The sequence below is a fragment of the Egretta garzetta genome, unplaced genomic scaffold (assembly GCF_000687185.1).
Source record: "Egretta garzetta isolate BGI_Z169 unplaced genomic scaffold, ASM68718v1 scaffold370, whole genome shotgun sequence".
In the NCBI taxonomy this organism is placed as follows: domain Eukaryota; kingdom Metazoa; phylum Chordata; class Aves; order Pelecaniformes; family Ardeidae; genus Egretta; species Egretta garzetta.
The window spans coordinates 191434-209796 of NW_009258292.1; the positions used below are offsets into that span (position 1 = coordinate 191434).

An 18363-nucleotide genomic window follows, 5' to 3' on the forward strand; every position below is an offset into this window, starting at 1 on the left:
GTCACAAACAGATTTTATCCTGAACAGGCAAGTGCTATTAGGATCTGAATGCTTTCAAGACTATACCTGGTTTTCCCTGGGTGGGAAATCATGCTGCACAAGGCATGGAAGGAAACTACTGTGCTCCAGCCAGGCCAGTCTCTCATCAACCAACAGCCAAGACCCCAGTGAAAAGATTCCATTTTCATATGCAAGCTGCAACAAGATTAAGGTCCTGTCACAGGTATTTACATATATTTAACTGCCCCAGAAATTACTAGGAATCAAGAACTAAAACTTCTTTGAATTTCTGGGTATAAGTGACCTGCCCACAGCCAGATTCTTTGCCATTTTCCACTAAGTGAGCGTAAGCTGTTAAGGAGGGGCACCTATATGATATACTGATTAAGAATATGCTAAGTATATTAAAAAAACCACAAGTATGAAAGACAGGACAGCTACACAAAAATTGCTCAGAAGCTTAAAAAGTAGTATAACAGTAGCTTCAGAAAGGTTGTACAGTACTATTGACACACAAGCACACTCTGCTTTAACACCCATAGGAAGTTCTGGATATACTGAAGGGAATAAGCTAGATCACATGTAGATTTTTAGTTCTGGAACTTCCTGCTTCAGTGATCAGTTTCCAAAGAGGAATTCACCACAAAAGCAGATGGCTCTTCAGAGAAATGAGTGGGGGTTTAGACATATACAATGAATGGAAAAAACTAGTTCGCTATGCGCATCAGCGAAGATGAGAACAGATTAATGGAATAAATCAAAGGATCTGAAATAGTTAATTGGCTGTCTTATTGTTTAGGAAGGAACTTTAGCTCCTAGAACTGACTGGTTTCTGTCCTCTAGCAAGTGTGACATACCATGCATTAGAGAAGGGAAAGGTCCATCTTCTGAGTCAGCAAGTTCAAACTTCAGTCCTGTGCCTTGAACCTGTCAAATACTTGATCTTTGTCCTGTTTGACTCTCTCAAGTGCTTAAGGCTACATATGGGTACATGGAAAGGAAAAGAAGTGAACATTTCATGCCTTGAAGCTAAGCTGTGTTTTCAAAAGGATACTTATGGTCAAAGCTGTACCATAGTCTGAAGAGCCAAGCACTTTCCTGCTTTGTCCTGTTCCTTCTTTCAGAATCTGGGCCATCCTAAAAAAAAAAAAAAAAAAAAAAAGAAAAGAAAAGATAAACATATTCAATTATTTCAGGCAGAAAAACCCCAAGTCATACATTCCAATCATTCACATTATAACATCCTGTCCCAAAAAGCCAAATTACTTCAATACTGTTCTTGGACTGCAGAAGAAAGCGATTTATAGACATGCTTATACTGAGAAGGTTACTTTCCCTAGAAAGACCATAAATGACTGCAGAGAAGTCATCACCCCTCTTAATTACACTCAGGTTACCTTAATGAGCCCTCTACCAAGTTCACTTGAGTCTAAAAGCTTATCGCACAGTTAATGCAGTAATGGATACAGAAATAAGACCAAAACTGACAAATAAGCCTCACTCCATCCCCATCCTCCTCCTCCTCCCCAAATAAATGAACTGGAATAATCCAGACTGATCCCTGTTCATTGCTTGGTTGGCTTCCTTAACTCTAGGTCTATTTGATGTTCTTTCCTTAAGAAGAACAAGGGAATTTACCATACCTGATAAACTCTTGCAAACCTGATGAAAAATACCATACTTAAAAGAACATGCTTCACAGGGAATTCATATAAAATCATAATTGAGGAAGGTCATGAAAATTTTGTAAGTGCTAGATCAAGCTCAGATATATCTAAGACTGCTAATAGTGTTAAATATAATCCCTTTACTAGCTATGCTGCAAGTCATCACACCAGCTGGTCTGCAGCTGCATTTGTTTTTACTTTTGTTACTGTTTTGGGTTGGGTTTTTTTTTTTTGGCCAGAGGCCAAAGTTAAACACAGGAAACAGATGAAGTGAGAACCCTTGTATGAATCATCTTCCTAACTACTGGAAAAGAACAAGTCAGGATTGCCCTGTGTATTTCTGATCTCCAAAAAACCTGTGATCCACGAAGAGTTAAAGCTTAGTACATTTTCAAGCCCAAATGATATACTTTCTTCAGCTGTGAAATGCTGCTAATCTTGGCTTGGTGAAAGAAAGAGGAATCCAAAGGGAACTGACTAATGGAGTCCATCAGGAATGCAATGCACAGCTGAAGAGGGAAACAAATGGGTAAGTGCTCTGTGTTTACATGGGAAAAAAGCAAACAAGTTGTTTCCACCCAGACACTGAATGGGAACAGAATACCCATGTTCTGTTTTTTATTAAAGCAATTCCTCGAATACTGACAAGCTCAGTCTGAACTGGCCAAAGCCATCTTACCACGATACCACTTCCTTACCTTGGTTTTATGCAATAACTGTGGCCTTCATTGGAGAAGGTGTTTTGAGGCCTGGCCTTCCAGTTGCTTCTGGATAGCTACAAAACCAAGTTCACCCTTTTTGCTACCCAAACCCACCATTTCAGAATTTATTTTGTGTGCTGGACACAGGCCTCTACAAAGAACACAGAGGTGCCTAATGCAGTTTTTACAATGGAAGAGATGCTTCCCGAGCAAGTAACTCTTATCTGTACAGCCTGTGACAAAAAAAAAAAAAAACCAAACCAACACAACAAAAAACCACCCACACAACAAAAAAAAACCCAAACCCAAGCACAAACACAAGGCAGGATAAACCACTACGAAGAAAAATGATCCCAAATACAGCAAGTGTCCCAGGCATGTATCTGTGACCAGCATGACCACCAGCATCATACAACCTGAGGTTTACAAAGGAGAGTTCACATGCTTGCACCCTATGCATCCTCTGAGTCCAAAGTCATCCATCTTTCCTGCCATTCAACTTCCTCTAGCAGGTTCCTACATAAGCAACCAGTTGTGCTACTGAACAATTAGTGCCAAGCAGTACTCTGGGAGAGCGTAAACTAAGGTCTGGACAGAGGAAGCTCCCAGCTAAGCCTCAGGAAGTGTTGGATTGGTTGTTTGGGGGTTTTTTCCAGACCTTTCACTCCTGTGAATTCACTCAGTTTATAGATGAGGAAAACTGAAATTTCTGCTATGAACGACATTCATTCAATAGTGTCGTTTGTCCTTAGCATATTGCAGGGGAAAAAAATTCAACTCTCTTAGGTTGTTACTGATGCATAGAAAGCCACACTAAATATTCACAGCAACAGTTCGCTGAATATAAATGACAATTTTCCAGTGCTGCTTTTGGCTCATACAGGTGGTAGGTAGTACAGGCAAGATCCAGCTGGCTTGTGGTACAGTATAGAGGAGCTGAGATCAGATTAGTGAGCTTAACCTTTGACTCTAAGCAAGTCCAAAAGCTAAAATTTGGTATCAACTATTGAACAGAAGGCAAGAGGATTATCTCTGGGTCAGTCTTGGGGAGGACTGTTTATGCTGTAGCATATCGAAAGTAAGCATGTTGGTTGGGTGGGGGGAAGAGGAAAGCACATAGTTAAACAGAGTTTATTAGTAGATTTGGGAAGGTTTTTGATGCCTTATATATATGTATACACAAAAATTTGAACATTGCAGCATTACACCCAACACTACAGAATGTTTTTTGGTGGGCATTACTTGAATATTATAAAGTAAAATGCATTACTGACTTGCCAGCTAGGAGAGAAAGGTTTGATCCATGCACATAGCTTCTGGAGTTCTTTATCGTCTTAGTTATAAAATAAGATCAGCCTAATAGAGAAGTTATGTAATTACTTACTCCTTGTAAGACTTGAAAGCTGTCATTAGTAGGTGGAGGATCCTGATCTGGGTCAACCCCAACCCTACAGAAACATTAGGAAAACAAAGCAAGTAGTGTTACTAAGGGTTGCAAATGCTGCAAGTTTGGCAGAATGCATTTTAAAAGCACTTCAAGCACCCAGCAAAGCTGCATTCAGAGAGGTTATAAGAATAGTCTGAGGAAGAGCTGTCCATTATTTCCCTGCAGTTACATAGCTATAAACAAGATACTTTTTCACTCAGGCAGCAGCTACCTGGAGATAATAGCTTTAACTCCACCTTGGCATCAACTTTAACTGCTTACCTTTGTCACCAATTCTTCTAGGACACTGGCAAGTACTATTTATGGCTTAAAAGGTGAACTGTGGGTGGCATCCTCTTCAGCGGAGAACATCCCTCACGTCCAGCAGCAAGAAACCAGAGACTAAGGATAAGCCCAGCCTAAATATTTGGCACAGCAAATAACTTAGCTGCCAGATAGGCCTGAGAATGGATCAAATATGCAATTTAAAAAAAGCCCCCCCCCCCCCCCCAGTTTTAATGTACTGTGTGAGGCAACAAAAATAATTTACAAAGACTCATTTAATTTGCTGCAAGTTTCATTCACCTAACACAACACAGCCACAGTGGATTAACAAGAGGTCTGTCTAGTCCAGCATCCCACCTGAGCAAGGGAGGGTCTGTATAGTGAGATGGCAGATGATTACAGAATACTATGTTCATAAGAAACTGTCTACTCGTTTTTGTGTAGTTAGCAAGCATCTTATTATTGAACCATCCTTTCACATAGTGCTCCTATCCAAGATTGGTATTTAATCCTTGTAATTGTGTTCAGGTTTTTCTGGTCTGTTTTGGGGGTAGCTATTTGTTAAGATTAGACATGTCTAGTTTTAGATCTTATTCATGCCTTAATCTCTGTGCTCTCTTGTAGAATCGAGACCTCCAACCTCAAATGTTAGGCAAGATTGTCAGTCTCAAACGCATTGTGCTTCAGTCCTACCATCTTGCATAATAAGTGTAGGAAAATGCATGCAGTAACAAAAACATTGTCTGAAATGGCTAACTTTTTCATTCCCCCTCTCTTGGAAGGGGCTAAGCTGGTTTAGTGCAATTCCTTTGTTAGCTAGACTTTGTGTCAGCTATTTCTACCCACAGTGTTTATGCAACATCCCTGATGATCACCAGAAACCAACAGAACCTTGCTGGTAAGACCGTATCATTTGTGTGTTCTAGGGACATGTGCTTGCATAAGGCAAGCAGCGATCCAGATGTGATTTACTTCCAGGCACAGAAGATGGCATGAGTTAAACTAAAAGGCAACACCTTCAAATAACTTCCAGGGCAGCACTTTCTAACAGAACAATAGAAGAGGAAAAGTAGGCATTGAACTAAAGTTTCAAGTCACCCTTGTGGACTCACAGCCAATCCAAGGCCTCACAAGACTTCATGTAGTTCAGGGAAAATCCAGAAGGCCGCTCTAAGACAGCCTGCAGCAGCCTCATACAGAGCTAGTGCTGACCCAGTCCTCTGCTTGGATTTTTTCCCATCTCTCTTCCTTCCTCATCACTTCCTTTTTCCACATACAGAGTCACCTTAACCCTTAGGCACCTTTGGCCCGTGAATTCATTGGCACTGACCAGCCACCAGACTAAAAAGCTTCACCAGCTTAAGGGAACACTGGAAAGACAGATTTGGTACTGGATTTTAACACATGCTAAAATAAAACGCCACACACAAGAGCTCTGAAAGGTTACAAGGGCTTAGATGTTACTGCTTAGGCTATCACTAAGCGGGGAAGACATGATAAGAAGGGATTTCTGCAGAGAAACGTGTTACCAAAAGAAGCCTCATGCAGAAAGCTGACAAGCAACGTCAGGAAACAGGCTCAGTATGGCAATATATATAAGATTGTGCATTCCTTTATAAATACACATAAAAGTAAAATATTTGTGGCCTTCCAAACTCCAGCTGCACACCGGGGAGGTTCAACGCACCATGGGCGGCAGCCACGCTCATGTTAGCTGTGCAGCTGGCAATATGAACAGGGAGCTCAAGAAGCTCGTTCCGTAAGACGAACATAGCTTGCATTCCCCAAATAGTTTTAACTCACTGGGCTATCCATTCACTTCACAGTACACAAGAAAACTAAACAATTTGGAATGTCTCAGCTTTTACTTGACTTACAAGGTTGGGCATTTTTTGGGGGGATTTTAACTGCCCTTAGGCAGGGGAAGGGGGCTTAGTGGAGGACCAGAGCAGGATGACCATACTGTTGAGTGAAAAGTCATAGTACATCACAGGCCAGGTGTTTTGGGTTCACTGTTGGCCTGAAGAGGAAAAGAGAGTTTTTCCTATATTAAAATGGTGTAGCTTTTAGAAAAAAAATTCTTACTACAGACATTTCTTTCAATATTGAAATAGTACATCAACACAGACTTGTCCATTTTACTTCTTTTTTCCCCCCAAGTTATTCTTCAGGTGAACTTATATTCTGAGTATTTCTAATTCATTCTTTTCTATAAATTGCTTTTTTCAGGGTTTTTTTCAGTTTTTTAGTTCACGTTTCAAAGTGTGTTCCTCAGTTCACAGATTAACACAAAATACATTACATTATTTTGAATACCCATGACTACTTTTTGTATCTTTCAACCAGCATACTGTGTCTCTTCATGCTGGACTAAAGGATAGGAAGCTTTATTTTTTTGTAGCAAGTCTGCTTGTTTAAGTTTCAAGGTATATAGACCCTGAGGTCCCTTCCAACCCTCGCCATTCTGTGATTCTCTGTGATTCTGTGGTCTCATGACAAGCATTATGTTTTTACAGGCCCTGCCCCCAAATTTCTATGAAAGTCTCATCTTTATCACCCAAAATAAAACAATACCAGAACCCAAACCAGTCTCTCCCAACTTCCTTTACAGTGAAGAGAAGCACAGAAAACATTTAGTTACTATATCCTAACAAAAATGGTTACTGGATTGATTTACATAGATCCCCTCTCAGACATCAGGGGCACGGAGAGGGTAGCCTTGCTAATGACTGTGGTGTGTTGCTCAAGCCCCCTAGCAGAAAGGCAGGCGAACAAACAAGCACTGGTTGAAAACAGTGCTTTTGCTGAAGAGGCACAGACTGCATGAGGAGGACTGGGGGTACGTTGGCTGCAGGACAGCCAAAGGCCAGGGCAGTGCAGATGCCAGCAAGCATCTCCGTTTTCCCCTCCACCCATTCTGAAAGCCCAGTGCAGCAGTTGGGTGTGGATTCCCTGAGAGTGTACAGTAGGAATTGAAATAAGTAACTCTTAAACAGTCAGATGAAGAATATGAGCAGTTTTCAGCTGCAACAATGCATATATATCCCCAAACTGCTGAAAACCCCATCTATTTCCCCCATTGGCATCAATTCAGTATTTGATAGATACCTTAATACTTCAGTAGAGACACTTACTAGTACATGGGGGTACTGGTGGATGAAAAGCTGGACATGAGCCGGCAACGTGCGCTGGCAGCCCAGAAGGCCAACTGTACCCTGGGCTGCATCAAAAGAAGTGTGGCCAGCAGGTCGAGGGAGGTGATTCTGCCCCTCTACTCTGCTCTGGTGAGGCCTCACCTAGAGTACTGCGTCCAGCTCTGGAGCCCTCAGCACAAGAAGGACATGGACCTGTTAGAGCGGGTCCAGAGGAAGGCCACAAAAATGATCTGAGGGCTGGAGTACCACTCCTATGAGGACCGGCTGAGGGAGTTGGGCTTGTTCAGCCTGGAGAAGAGAAGGCTGCGGGGAGACCTGATTGCGGCCTTTCAGTACCTAAAGGGGGCCTATAGGAAAGATGGGCAAAATCTTCTCAGTAGGGCCAGCTGTGACAGGACAAGGGTAATGTTTTTAAAGTAAACCAGGGTAGGTTTAGACTGGATATAAGGAAGAAATTCTTTACAATGAGGGTGGTGAAACACTGGAACAGGTTGCCCAGAGAGGTGGTGGAGGCCCCATCCCTGGAAACATTCAAGGCCAGGTTGGATGGGGCTCTGCGCAACCTGATCCAGTTGAAGATGTCCCTGCTCCCTGCAGGGGGTTGGACTAGATGACCTCTAGGGGTCCCTTCCAACCCAAAAAATTCTATGATTCTATAAAGTTGAGCCATATTTATTTCTGCCTTGGGAAGTTTACTAGAATCTGTAGACAAGAGTATGCTGCAGTAAATATCCAATTTAAGTATATTTCCTCAGTCCTCCCTAATTAATTCTTTTTTTAAGGCATAAAAGGCTTTTCATGCTTTAAGAACTCTGTAATAGCAACGGGACTACCATTGAGCTCCTAATACCAAAGCACTGCGTTTCTGCTCTTAACTGACTCCTGACGTTCTTGGTCCTTATTCTACAGCTAGAACTCCAGCATCACATGTAGGAGAGCAGTCACTCAGATTTGATCCCTTAAACACTAAGCCGATGTATAATTCAGTAATTCAAGCAGTGTGGTAGAAAATGGTTGACACACAAAATGTGGAACGCAAGGCAGAAACTAAGTGTATGGAAAGGAAGGGTAAAAAAAGCAGATAGAATTACTTCAAGTTCTCCACTATGTCATTTTAAAATGGGTGGAACAATTTTTTCTTCTACTTCAAAAACTTTTCCAAGGCCCTGCAACACATAGATGACAAGTTACCAAAATACCAGGCTTTATTACATTCTATAGCATATGTAATTAGCACAGCAACAGCCAAGATTGACTGTAATAGGTAATAGTTCTCAAATTCTCTATACAAGCGAACGTACTGCATCTCTGGCAAATTTAGTAGTTGGCTGGGAACCTTCAAGTGTGACAGGAAACATGAAAAACTTACTATTATCTCATCCCAAAGAGTTTTCTTCATATAAATAGTCTGTATATACTTTATATATATACACACACATGCGCATACAAATACACACTCTCCTATAGCTGCCATTTACAGATTTGGTGGGTTTTTTTCCTTCTTTCGCTATCCATATATCAGTTCTAGAAACCATCAACTGGAGAAGACTAGGATTCTGGTTTATCTCCACTCTTATTAGCATCTTCCTACAAAGAAATGTGATAACCCTCAGTTTTTAAAATACATCCCCACAGAGGCTGGGCTAAATTATCTATGAAGTCCCTTCCAGCCTGAACAGCTGTATGAAATAACCCCAACGAATACTTAAGAATACCTGTGTGATTAAGGATCATAGGATTGCATCCATGATTTATCAGCTTTCAAGTCTTCCCAGGCCAGAGACACTAATTTTGCTTCATTAACTACCCATACATAAGAGTTAAAGGATGTGGCCTTTGGGGGGGGGGGCGCCAAGTATGGTTGTCTGTTTGTTTTTTAAGCTAAAGGCATGACATGTGATCCACGCTCTCCCAGCTCAGAAGAGAACAGACTCAGAACTGAGGAACATCTTCGGCACTCTGCAGAAAAGGAGAAGAAGCAGCAGCAGCATGCCATAGTATAGAAAAAGAGCACACACTTCATGTTATAAAGATGAAGAAAGCCAAGCACCAGGTTAATTTGGTATAAAGGAAACCACAGTGTCACCTGAAATACAGCCAGCGGCTTTCACTCATCTCTTCCACCGATGGAACATGGTCATCAACTCTGGTACAGTACAAGAATGCAATGTGAGTAACAAAATGCTCATGAGATGGTAGCTTTACAGAGCTCTCTAGCAAAACAAAATAAACCAACAAAAAACCCTACCCAATCAAAAAAGACAAAGCATACAAGAGTAAGAATGGCAGAACAAAGACAGTGACAAAAAAAAAAATCATAAAAATTAACAACAGCAGCACTTTATGATCGAGATGTCCAGAAATATTCTTCATTCCTTCAGATTCAGGCTGGCAAAACACCTGTATTCATGACAGACACCTCCCCCAGAGAATTATGTTCGATAGCTCTCAAGAGAGCTGCTACCCAGAGCCAGAGCCAGTCTAAGACAATTCCTACCACTTCAGACCTGCACGTGGTCTAAAAGAGAAGAAGTCATAAGAGAAAAAATCATTAGAGAAAGTAATGACAGAGGCCATCAATACTGCCTGGTTTCAGAGCAGTGCAATACCACTGGCAATAGGTGCTAAATCACGCGGTTGGTTTAACTAACAATTGACTAAAAATCTTTAAAATAATAAATTTCTAGTCATAGCAGAGTGTGCTTTTACTCCTTGCTTTGCCTTTTTCAATTGTACTTAAAAAAAGAAAAACACAAGTGAAAGCGTGTTTGGTTTCTAGCACTTTCCATGTAAATTCCTTAGCAGCTTGTGGGGGTTTTTTCCCCTGTTTTTCCATGAAGGCATGCTACGTAAACTATTTATTGCTTATGTGAAATAAAAGCCCAGACAATCAGAAATCCACAGAGGCCTGACTTTACACAGAGCAGGTGTACACTTTCTGACTGCAGGCTCATATCTTGACGAACCAAATATTTAAAGCCATAGCTTGCGCTATGAAGAGCATGCACTCATCTAATCCTTGAAGGCCGAGGCAGATACCAGACTTTGGATAGATTTGGTTTGGATTTGTGGTTCAATAGCTCTTCTCCCATACTGACATACACTCCAGGTCAGAGCACTCTGCTCCAAAAGGCTAACACTGAGACAGCTCTACATATGCAGCAAAAGCTAAAATTAAAAACTGCTCAATAACTTCTCTTCTATGACTTCTTTCCCTTTGCTGTATATTTGCCAACTTAGTATACTGAAGTTTTCCCAGATGTCTATAATGAGTGCAGCATTTTTAAAAAATTTTAGCTATTTTGGAAGAGTTCAACTGTTTCTCAGAAGGTGGCTGAGGAAGAAGATAATTCCTACTGTCATGTTTAAAAAACAAACCCCCAATCACTAAAACACCCCCTGGAATTCGGAAAAGTTTTTTCAGGTTGGTTTTAGGGTGCCTTTGGGTATTTCTTTACTTAACCTAACCAAGATAATGACTCCTGAAACTGCCTGCTGAGGCTTGCCAGAGCTTGGCAGTTAAACCCACATGCTCTAGATATATCTCAACCCAGCTCCCGCAGGGTCCGGGCCTTTCCCACGCTTTTTCTTTCTGGTGTAAATTGCTGTTTCAGAGGACAAGAACAGAGATAAGGAAGCATCTCCCACACTTAATTCCAGACATCCAAAAGAAAAGGCAACCTCTTTCCTACTAAGGAAGAAACCCAGAAGGGTGAGAGGCTGGAGGCTGCACTACACCTCTGTTAAGAGAGATTGAAGATTGATGATGAGAAACTAGAGGCTGGGAAAGGAGGAGGAAAAGGGGAGAAACTATGTAGGGAGAGACGACTGGAGAAAACGTGCAGAAAAAGATATGGTGAAAGGAAAAAGCCCACAACAGAAGGCAAGGGACAGTGCCTGTGTCTGTGCATCTGCCCTTCAAGGGCAGCAGAGACCAGCGAAAAGGCAGTGAAGTGAAGGATCTAAGTTGTAGAATAATGGAAACAAGCTGCAAAACAAAAGGATGTAGCCTCCTATCAGACATGTCCCACTCCAGTCCGCAATATAACACAACACCAGCATCAATGCTTGCCTCCTGCCGTTGCAGCACACTGAGGCATGGTATGTAAGGAATGCACATTTTATCATTGGACCGCCCTGGGTAAGACAGAGTATAACCTGAGACTGCCACCAAGCTGTCAGTTTTACCACCATCCCAGATATTAGGTAGTTTGCACAGAAGCTATGTGAGAGTTAGTGTTTCCAGATTTCTTTTTCAGTTTGCTCATTTAAAGAAAAAAACAATATTAAAAAAAATCAATAAATAGAAAGCTCTTAAAAGGACTGTATTTGCAAAGTCGGACATAAGGCAGTAGATATCTAAGTTGACATTGTCTGTGCAACCTTTACCTTTTATGGTAGAAAGATACCTGAAATATTTAAAACTGAAAGATATACTACTTTAAGATTTAGAAAAAGGTTGCTAACTATAAACAAACACAAGCTTCCTCATTTTTTGAAGCAGATTATGAAGGAAAGGATTAATCTACATGATGCTTCATTCAACATGGAAAGAACCAGGTCAATAACCTCTAATGGAAAATGGAAAAAACATTATTTTGCAATCCAAATGTTAGGAGTTTCTTTTTTCCTGTGACGGATAAATGAAACAGTAAGTCAGCTACTTTTCTGAAAAGAGGAACTTTGCCAGTGGTTTTGACTTACAGGGCTCTTGAGTTTGCTGAGATTGTTAAAACTTCAGGCAGGAAATATTTTCTTTGTTTTAGTCTCAAAGGATGAGACTTTATTTTTAATATCCAAGTCACGCTTTAGTTTCTAAGAAAAAAAAATAATCTATTGCTAGAAAAGTATAACTGTTTACCACTCGCATGCTTGGATACATCTCACTAATAGACAGCCAAGAAATTCAAAACACGTGATATCATGGCTTTAAAAATTAACACCAGAAACTAGAGTTAACTTGCTTAGCATCAAACAGCAGAAACCAAAAGCATCTAAAGATCCCATTATTTTTTACTCAGATTTTGCTGTTATGACCTCACTTTCCCAACCAGTTAAGCAGTAAACTGAAGTTAAGTCTCTGCTACAAACCATAGATCCTCTACTTAGCTGTACATTTAAGCCCGATCAGTGGACCCTGGTACACTGGTAACATACCCTATCTGGAAAGATACCTGCTCTTCTGATTATTTGAGATATTCAGAACAGAGCAAGGAGAGGCAGAGGGTATTTTTGCTTATTTTCCTCCTTATACCGCTTTTACTTTACAAACCCTTAATTTTCATGTTAGCCTCTCCATCCCTTGCTTACTTTTAATGCATTTCACATCATGGGAGAGAAAGGACCACCAGAAGTAAAGAACAAAGGTATGCAATTAATCGTGCGGCCAGAGGCACGTGCCTCTGCGCCACAGCAAAGCAGTTCTGGATCCTTGTGTAGGCACTGCCCCAGGGACAAGTTACCTACTGCACAGCCTCAGGACTGCATCAGCACTATACGCTCTGCTGCTAAGCGAGGCACTGGGACAGCATCTCATCTTCATCTCCTCCTGCCTACCTCTTCCACTGGGTAGAAAGGGCTGGAAAAGAGAAAAGCAGCAGATTTCTAAAATTCAGCCGGAAACTGATTTGTTCCTTTCTTAAACCTGTAAGGTCAGACAGGACTTCTTGCTTTCCAGCAGAAAGGGCTCGATCACAGAGGGTACACTTTACCAGCAGTTTCTATTTCTCGATCAGCTGCACACGGCTGCCACCTCCTGGCAGAAATCTGATTTCATGTGGTCTCAAAAAGAGCAGTCTCCATCATTAGCAGAGCAGTGTCTATCAAGGCAGCTGCAGGCAGACCCATGCAGCTCTTTCAAATACTTCCTACATAGAGTTCCTTTGTTTACATGATATCCTTCCCATAAGAGGGAAGTTAACCATCTATTTTCTGTCAACCATGCCAAACTCATGACAGTTAAAATTACTGCTTACTTGCAAGGTAAACGTCCCCAAAAGCTACAGCTGAACACTCAAAAACTATGGTTCAGCCAACTGCCTTTTGGCAGCTGCTCCTCTAGGAATGGTATCATAGCCTTTCCAGCTGTTCTGCCTTGTTGGCCACATTAATGACTTTTGCATGTACAGCCTACCCAAAGGGCAAGCCTGGAATGGATGCAGTGTTAGCCCTTTCTCCCTTCAGGAGCAACTCATCAGCCAGGCTCACAGTCTCATTACTGAACCAGTTTAGTCCTGCTAAAGAAGTAAGTGCATATTCTTGGATGTTTCCACAAACTACTTCCTAGACTCAACGGGGAGAGGAGAGGGAAAAAAAAAAAAAAAAAAAACCCACCCCAAATGCTGCTACCTCAGAACCAGTTTCCAGTTGGCCAAGAGCTGGGCCACGTGCTAGAATTCAGTCCTGTCCTACTGCTGACAACTGAAGGAGCAGAGGTAATGTTGACTGCACTCAGAAGCTGCCTCCTGATAGAGGCAGACTGAACACAACTCCACTTCACTTAGTTGCTCAGCAGCACATCCTGTCCCTTGCTGGATGTCAGGGTTTGTAGGAAATACACTATGCTCCCTCAAACAAAAGAGGTACAGGCAGCAGGGCAGAAGGCTCAGGACGCCAACACCTACGATGAGAGCTTCTAGAGCCAGTTTTGTTGACCTGGTTGCAGCCATGCTTCAGAAGATGCTTTGGAGTCAACTCAAGCAGAGACCAGACAAGTGATATCTTCACATCGGCCACTGCAGAGGCTGCAGGCAGATTTTGGCAGACTTCGCTCAGCCACTGCAAGCAGACTGCAAGCAGCGTTCTTACCTGTGTACTGCTGGCCAGAACTCATCTCCTGCTCCCTTGTACCCCACAGCTCGGACAGTCGATGCACACTACCGGTTATGCAGACACTGTGCCTGCCCTGCTTGCAGACGTGTATTAGTACAGTTGTTCCTTATATACCACCACCAGACAGAAATCTCCTTCTGTTGTCAGAGGTGCCAAATGGAAAGCTGCACATGGCACCTATTCCTGGTACCTTTCTGAAGTCATTACACAGCTCTCACGTGGGAACAGAAACCAGTCAGGCTGGGCTTAGAAATATTGTTTACCACATGGTATCTCCTGATCATTAATGACACAACTGTACTGGAATTGTTTTTGACTTCACACCAGGTCTTGCATTACCTGTTGTAAGCGATATGACCTTCATAGAATCTGACTACATGGAAGCGATACTTCTTTCTGGTGTGCTAGCCAAACATCTGAAACTTGCATTTAAAGACAGTTTTTATGGACAGAAATTGATTCATTCAGCACCAAAAAAAGGAAACCATGATTTCCCAATGGTTGCAGTTAGCCAGAGCTGAGATACTGTAAATCACTGCTGTGATGCCTGTCTCCAGCTGGAAGCATGCTACCTTCAATGAGAACAGTTCACAAGCATTTCTGGAAGTCCTATCCATTTTTTTTTTTTTTGCCAACCTAGAAAGCACCTGCTATCTATTGCCACAAGCAATTTGCTTAAGTTTTCCAAAAGCAGCACCAGTCCCCAAGAATGATCAGTTCTTCCAAAAGCTGAAACTGGTTTTACTTAAGATTGTTTTTTCCTACCCTATCACGTTTACAATGGGATACAAATTCTGGTTAGCACAATTAGAAAGCACGACAACATAAGCGTTCGAGTGCCAAAGACCACAAATAATTACATATGAAAAAAACCACTGAAGTGTGAATTGTTTTAATTCCACTCTATTTATCTTTGCCCCCCCCCAACTGCCAAAACTTTCACAGAAAGATAACATACATGGGTCTAACAATGACCGATTCATGATTCTCTAGCAATTATTTTGATAAGTATCCTCAAACATGAATGTACTTGCAGCCCGAAAGTACTAAGTATTCGCCAGGATTTACAGACAAATGTCTCTAATCGCTCTACTTACCATTTTCACAAGTCTCTTCAAAACAGGAGAAAATGCAGTCAGAAGACTAGCAGGATCCCATTTATACCAGTTATTTAGATAATATCAGGTTTGTTTGGATAGATGTTTAAAGTGCATCAGTTTAGCACCACCCACTAAAGACTCCATTTAACTTAAACATAACAGCACCATTACCAAGAGCCAAAAGACAGGGCAAGTCTTGGTACAATGAGAAGTTTATATGAGACTAGATCAATAAATTATTTCTTTTTAATATAGGGGCTGCTGTATCAGGCAACACTATGCCATAACCTACTGGGCTGACAAGGACCTAGATACCTACTTGTAGAGCATCAGAGTGTTTTAGGCTAAATCCCAGCAGCATCAGTACATTTTCTTCACCAGCCTGCACTAGCACCTTCCTCTATAAAACATAGTGTTCTAAATACCTAGAACACCTCTAGCAAGCATCAAACAAGTTCTGTAGGACTATGCCCAATTAGCACAGTTGCCACTTGAAAAGTGAAGTCTCCCCAGCATACAATTGCATACTGACCTGATGTTCAGCCATGACAGCATGGGAGTCGTACCTCCACCGACAATCCACACAGTGAAAAAGACAATGAGGAGAGTTGTTGAGAACATCATTTGATGCGAGTAGGTAGCAGTATCTCGTATAGCCAGAGCAAACGCCATGGCTCCCCTGAGACCTATGTGAAAGAATGAAACAGCAGAGCTTCAGAAGCGCAACCACGCCTATTTATAACACTGATAACTCACTGATGTTTCAGTTGCTGCTGAGCAGTGCTTACACCAGTCAAGGACTTCTCAGCTCTGCCAGGGGCACAAGAAGCTGGGAGGGGGCACAGCCAGGACAGCTGACCCCAACTGGCCAAAGGGCTATTCCAGACCATATGGCGTCGTGCTCAGTATAGAAACTGGGGGGAGTTGGCCAGGGGGCAGCGATCGCTGCTCAGGGATGGGATGAGCATCAGTCAGCAGGTGGTGAGCAATTGCATTGTGCATCACTTGTTTTGTGTATTCTTTTATTATTATTTTCCCTTCCTTTTCTGTTTTATTAAACTATCTTTATCTCAATCCATGAATTTTACTTTTTTTCTGCCGATTCCCCTATCCCACTGTGGGGTGGGGAGTGAGGGAAAGGCTGTGTCGTGCTCAGCTGCCTGCTGGGTTAAACCACGATAAAGATGTACATCATCTCAGAATGGCTAGAAATAGCCCTCTGGAAGAGATACACCCCACTTGCCCCATCCCCTTCAGATGCAATTCAAATGCAAATACTCTATTCCCAACATAAGGTAACTGCTTGCTGCCAGCAGCTGGCATTTCAAGATGTCACTCTTCCCAGACATGACACACTTTCTGTAAAGGTTGAAATACACATAATGGCACGCTGCAACAACCATTAAGTCTTCTATTCATGATGCATAGATGCGGACTATAAAAGCAGAAGGTAGTACTATACATTGCTTCTGAGTTAAAAATAACATTTTTTGCTCTGCCAAACATTTTTGCTTTTACCTGAAAACATCATCATGTGCTGAAAATTCCAGCTAATCTTATGCCTTCTGCCCAGATTCAATAAGAAGGAGAGAGGGTAGATGTGTGCAGCTCTGCCCAAAAAGATCGCAATCTGTTCACAGCTGAGGGTTAAGGATTTCACTTTCCTGAGGTAGGCACTCTTGGATACCTGGCTCTAACATGAAGCTTCTGTTTTAGTCAGAGGTTTACATCATGATATCAAGTGTTCTTGTTATCTCTGTCTATATAAAACAGATTTTCACTGATTGTGTGCATACAGGACTCATTGCACAGAATGCAAATTTTAACTAATATAACCAATTTTTTTAATGCACAGTGAAATTATACCTAGTATTAAAGTTACCAGTTGTACAAATTGTACAAATGAATACTTAAAAAAAATTTAAAAAAAAAATCACACTTTAAACTATCACCACCACCATTCAATTACGTGTTTCAGACTAACAGAAATGCCATCCTACATACAGAAGGAAAACCAACATAAGACCAGCAAGTGGCCACTCCATTAATGGCTCCATTAAAATCTCCTACTGGCTGGCAAGCACTTAAGAGTAGAGTTACTAAGATGATAAACCCCAAAACTACTTGTCAGCACTAGAATGAGGTTTAAAAAAGAGTACTAAAAGAGTATTGCAGAAATTCGTGACAGTAGGTGGTAAGCTCCTTCCTGCCCTTACTGTGGTGTAAAACATCCAGTGGTTCCAGTGAGGAAGCAGAGAGCTGAACACAACTTTAGCTCTGCCTTTGCAGTCCAACCTTTCTCTTTCAACAGCTATTGATGCCTCTACACTTTGCTCCTGCAAGGTGTTAACTCAAAGGGGACAGTAGCTGTTAAGGCAAAACGTGGGTGCTAGTACTAGCTGCCTTCCTCACAAAGGCAGAAAACCACTCCAGAGGCAACAGAGGTTAAGTGCGGCAGTAGAAGATGAGAAAAAAGTAATACAAGGTAGGTGGGTAGGAAGGGAAAGGAACAAAATAAGTACTGAAAACAAACCCAAGACAGATAGCATAACCTGAGACAGTACAGAGGCCACAGCAAAGATAAAAAATTACAGCGCTTAGTATACCAGATGCAACTATTCTGTTCAAGTCTTTATCCGATGGCTGTGGGGCTCTGGAGCATTTTTTACGTCAGAAGAACGGACACGAGGAGACACAGGAGAAAATTTATTACTGTTTCAGAATAAAAGTAAATCGCCAAAGGATAATAAAGACAAATGTGATAAATCCCTAGAAGAAGTAGAGAGATGAGAGAAGACAGTGGAAAAAAAGGAAAGAAAAGAAATACGTTCTTGATTAGGCCACCTTTATAAAGCCCAATGAAGGGACATATTTCTTTGCCAATAAAACCTGCCCTCTTGCAGCAGGCAGACAGATAACAAGACTAGAAGACTAGTTCCCATTGCTTCATGCAGACTTTTAATTGCTCTGAATTTTCAAGCAGCCAAAATGTAGTGAAGAAATAGGTACATAAGCTATTTCAACAGGGGCAGGGTGCAGAGAAGAATCTAGTGATTCCCAGATTACTGAGTATGACTACTACAAAAAAGCATTCCGTTCTGGGAAATTCAAAAGCCAGGTACCAAGTCAGCCAGGGACAATGGGAACTGGATACCCATCTCCAACACCAGCAGCACCTTTCAGCAGTGCGTACCCTTC

General features: G+C 41.7%; 1 protein-coding gene across 1 annotated transcript in view; it reads right to left on the reverse strand.

The window, feature by feature from the left end:
* Positions 1 to 18363, reverse strand: part of SLC9A7 (solute carrier family 9 member A7) — a 40926-nt gene that overhangs the window by 10219 nt on the left and 12344 nt on the right. The window contains exons 11-15 of the mRNA XM_035893045.1: positions 16684 to 16795; positions 15698 to 15851; positions 9321 to 9380; positions 3753 to 3816; positions 1055 to 1137 (exon numbers count right to left, since the gene is read on the reverse strand). Of these exons, the coding sequence (XP_035748938.1) occupies positions 1055 to 1137; positions 3753 to 3816; positions 9321 to 9380; positions 15698 to 15851; positions 16684 to 16795 (473 nt within the window). The remainder of the gene's footprint in view (positions 1 to 1054; positions 1138 to 3752; positions 3817 to 9320; positions 9381 to 15697; positions 15852 to 16683; positions 16796 to 18363) is intronic.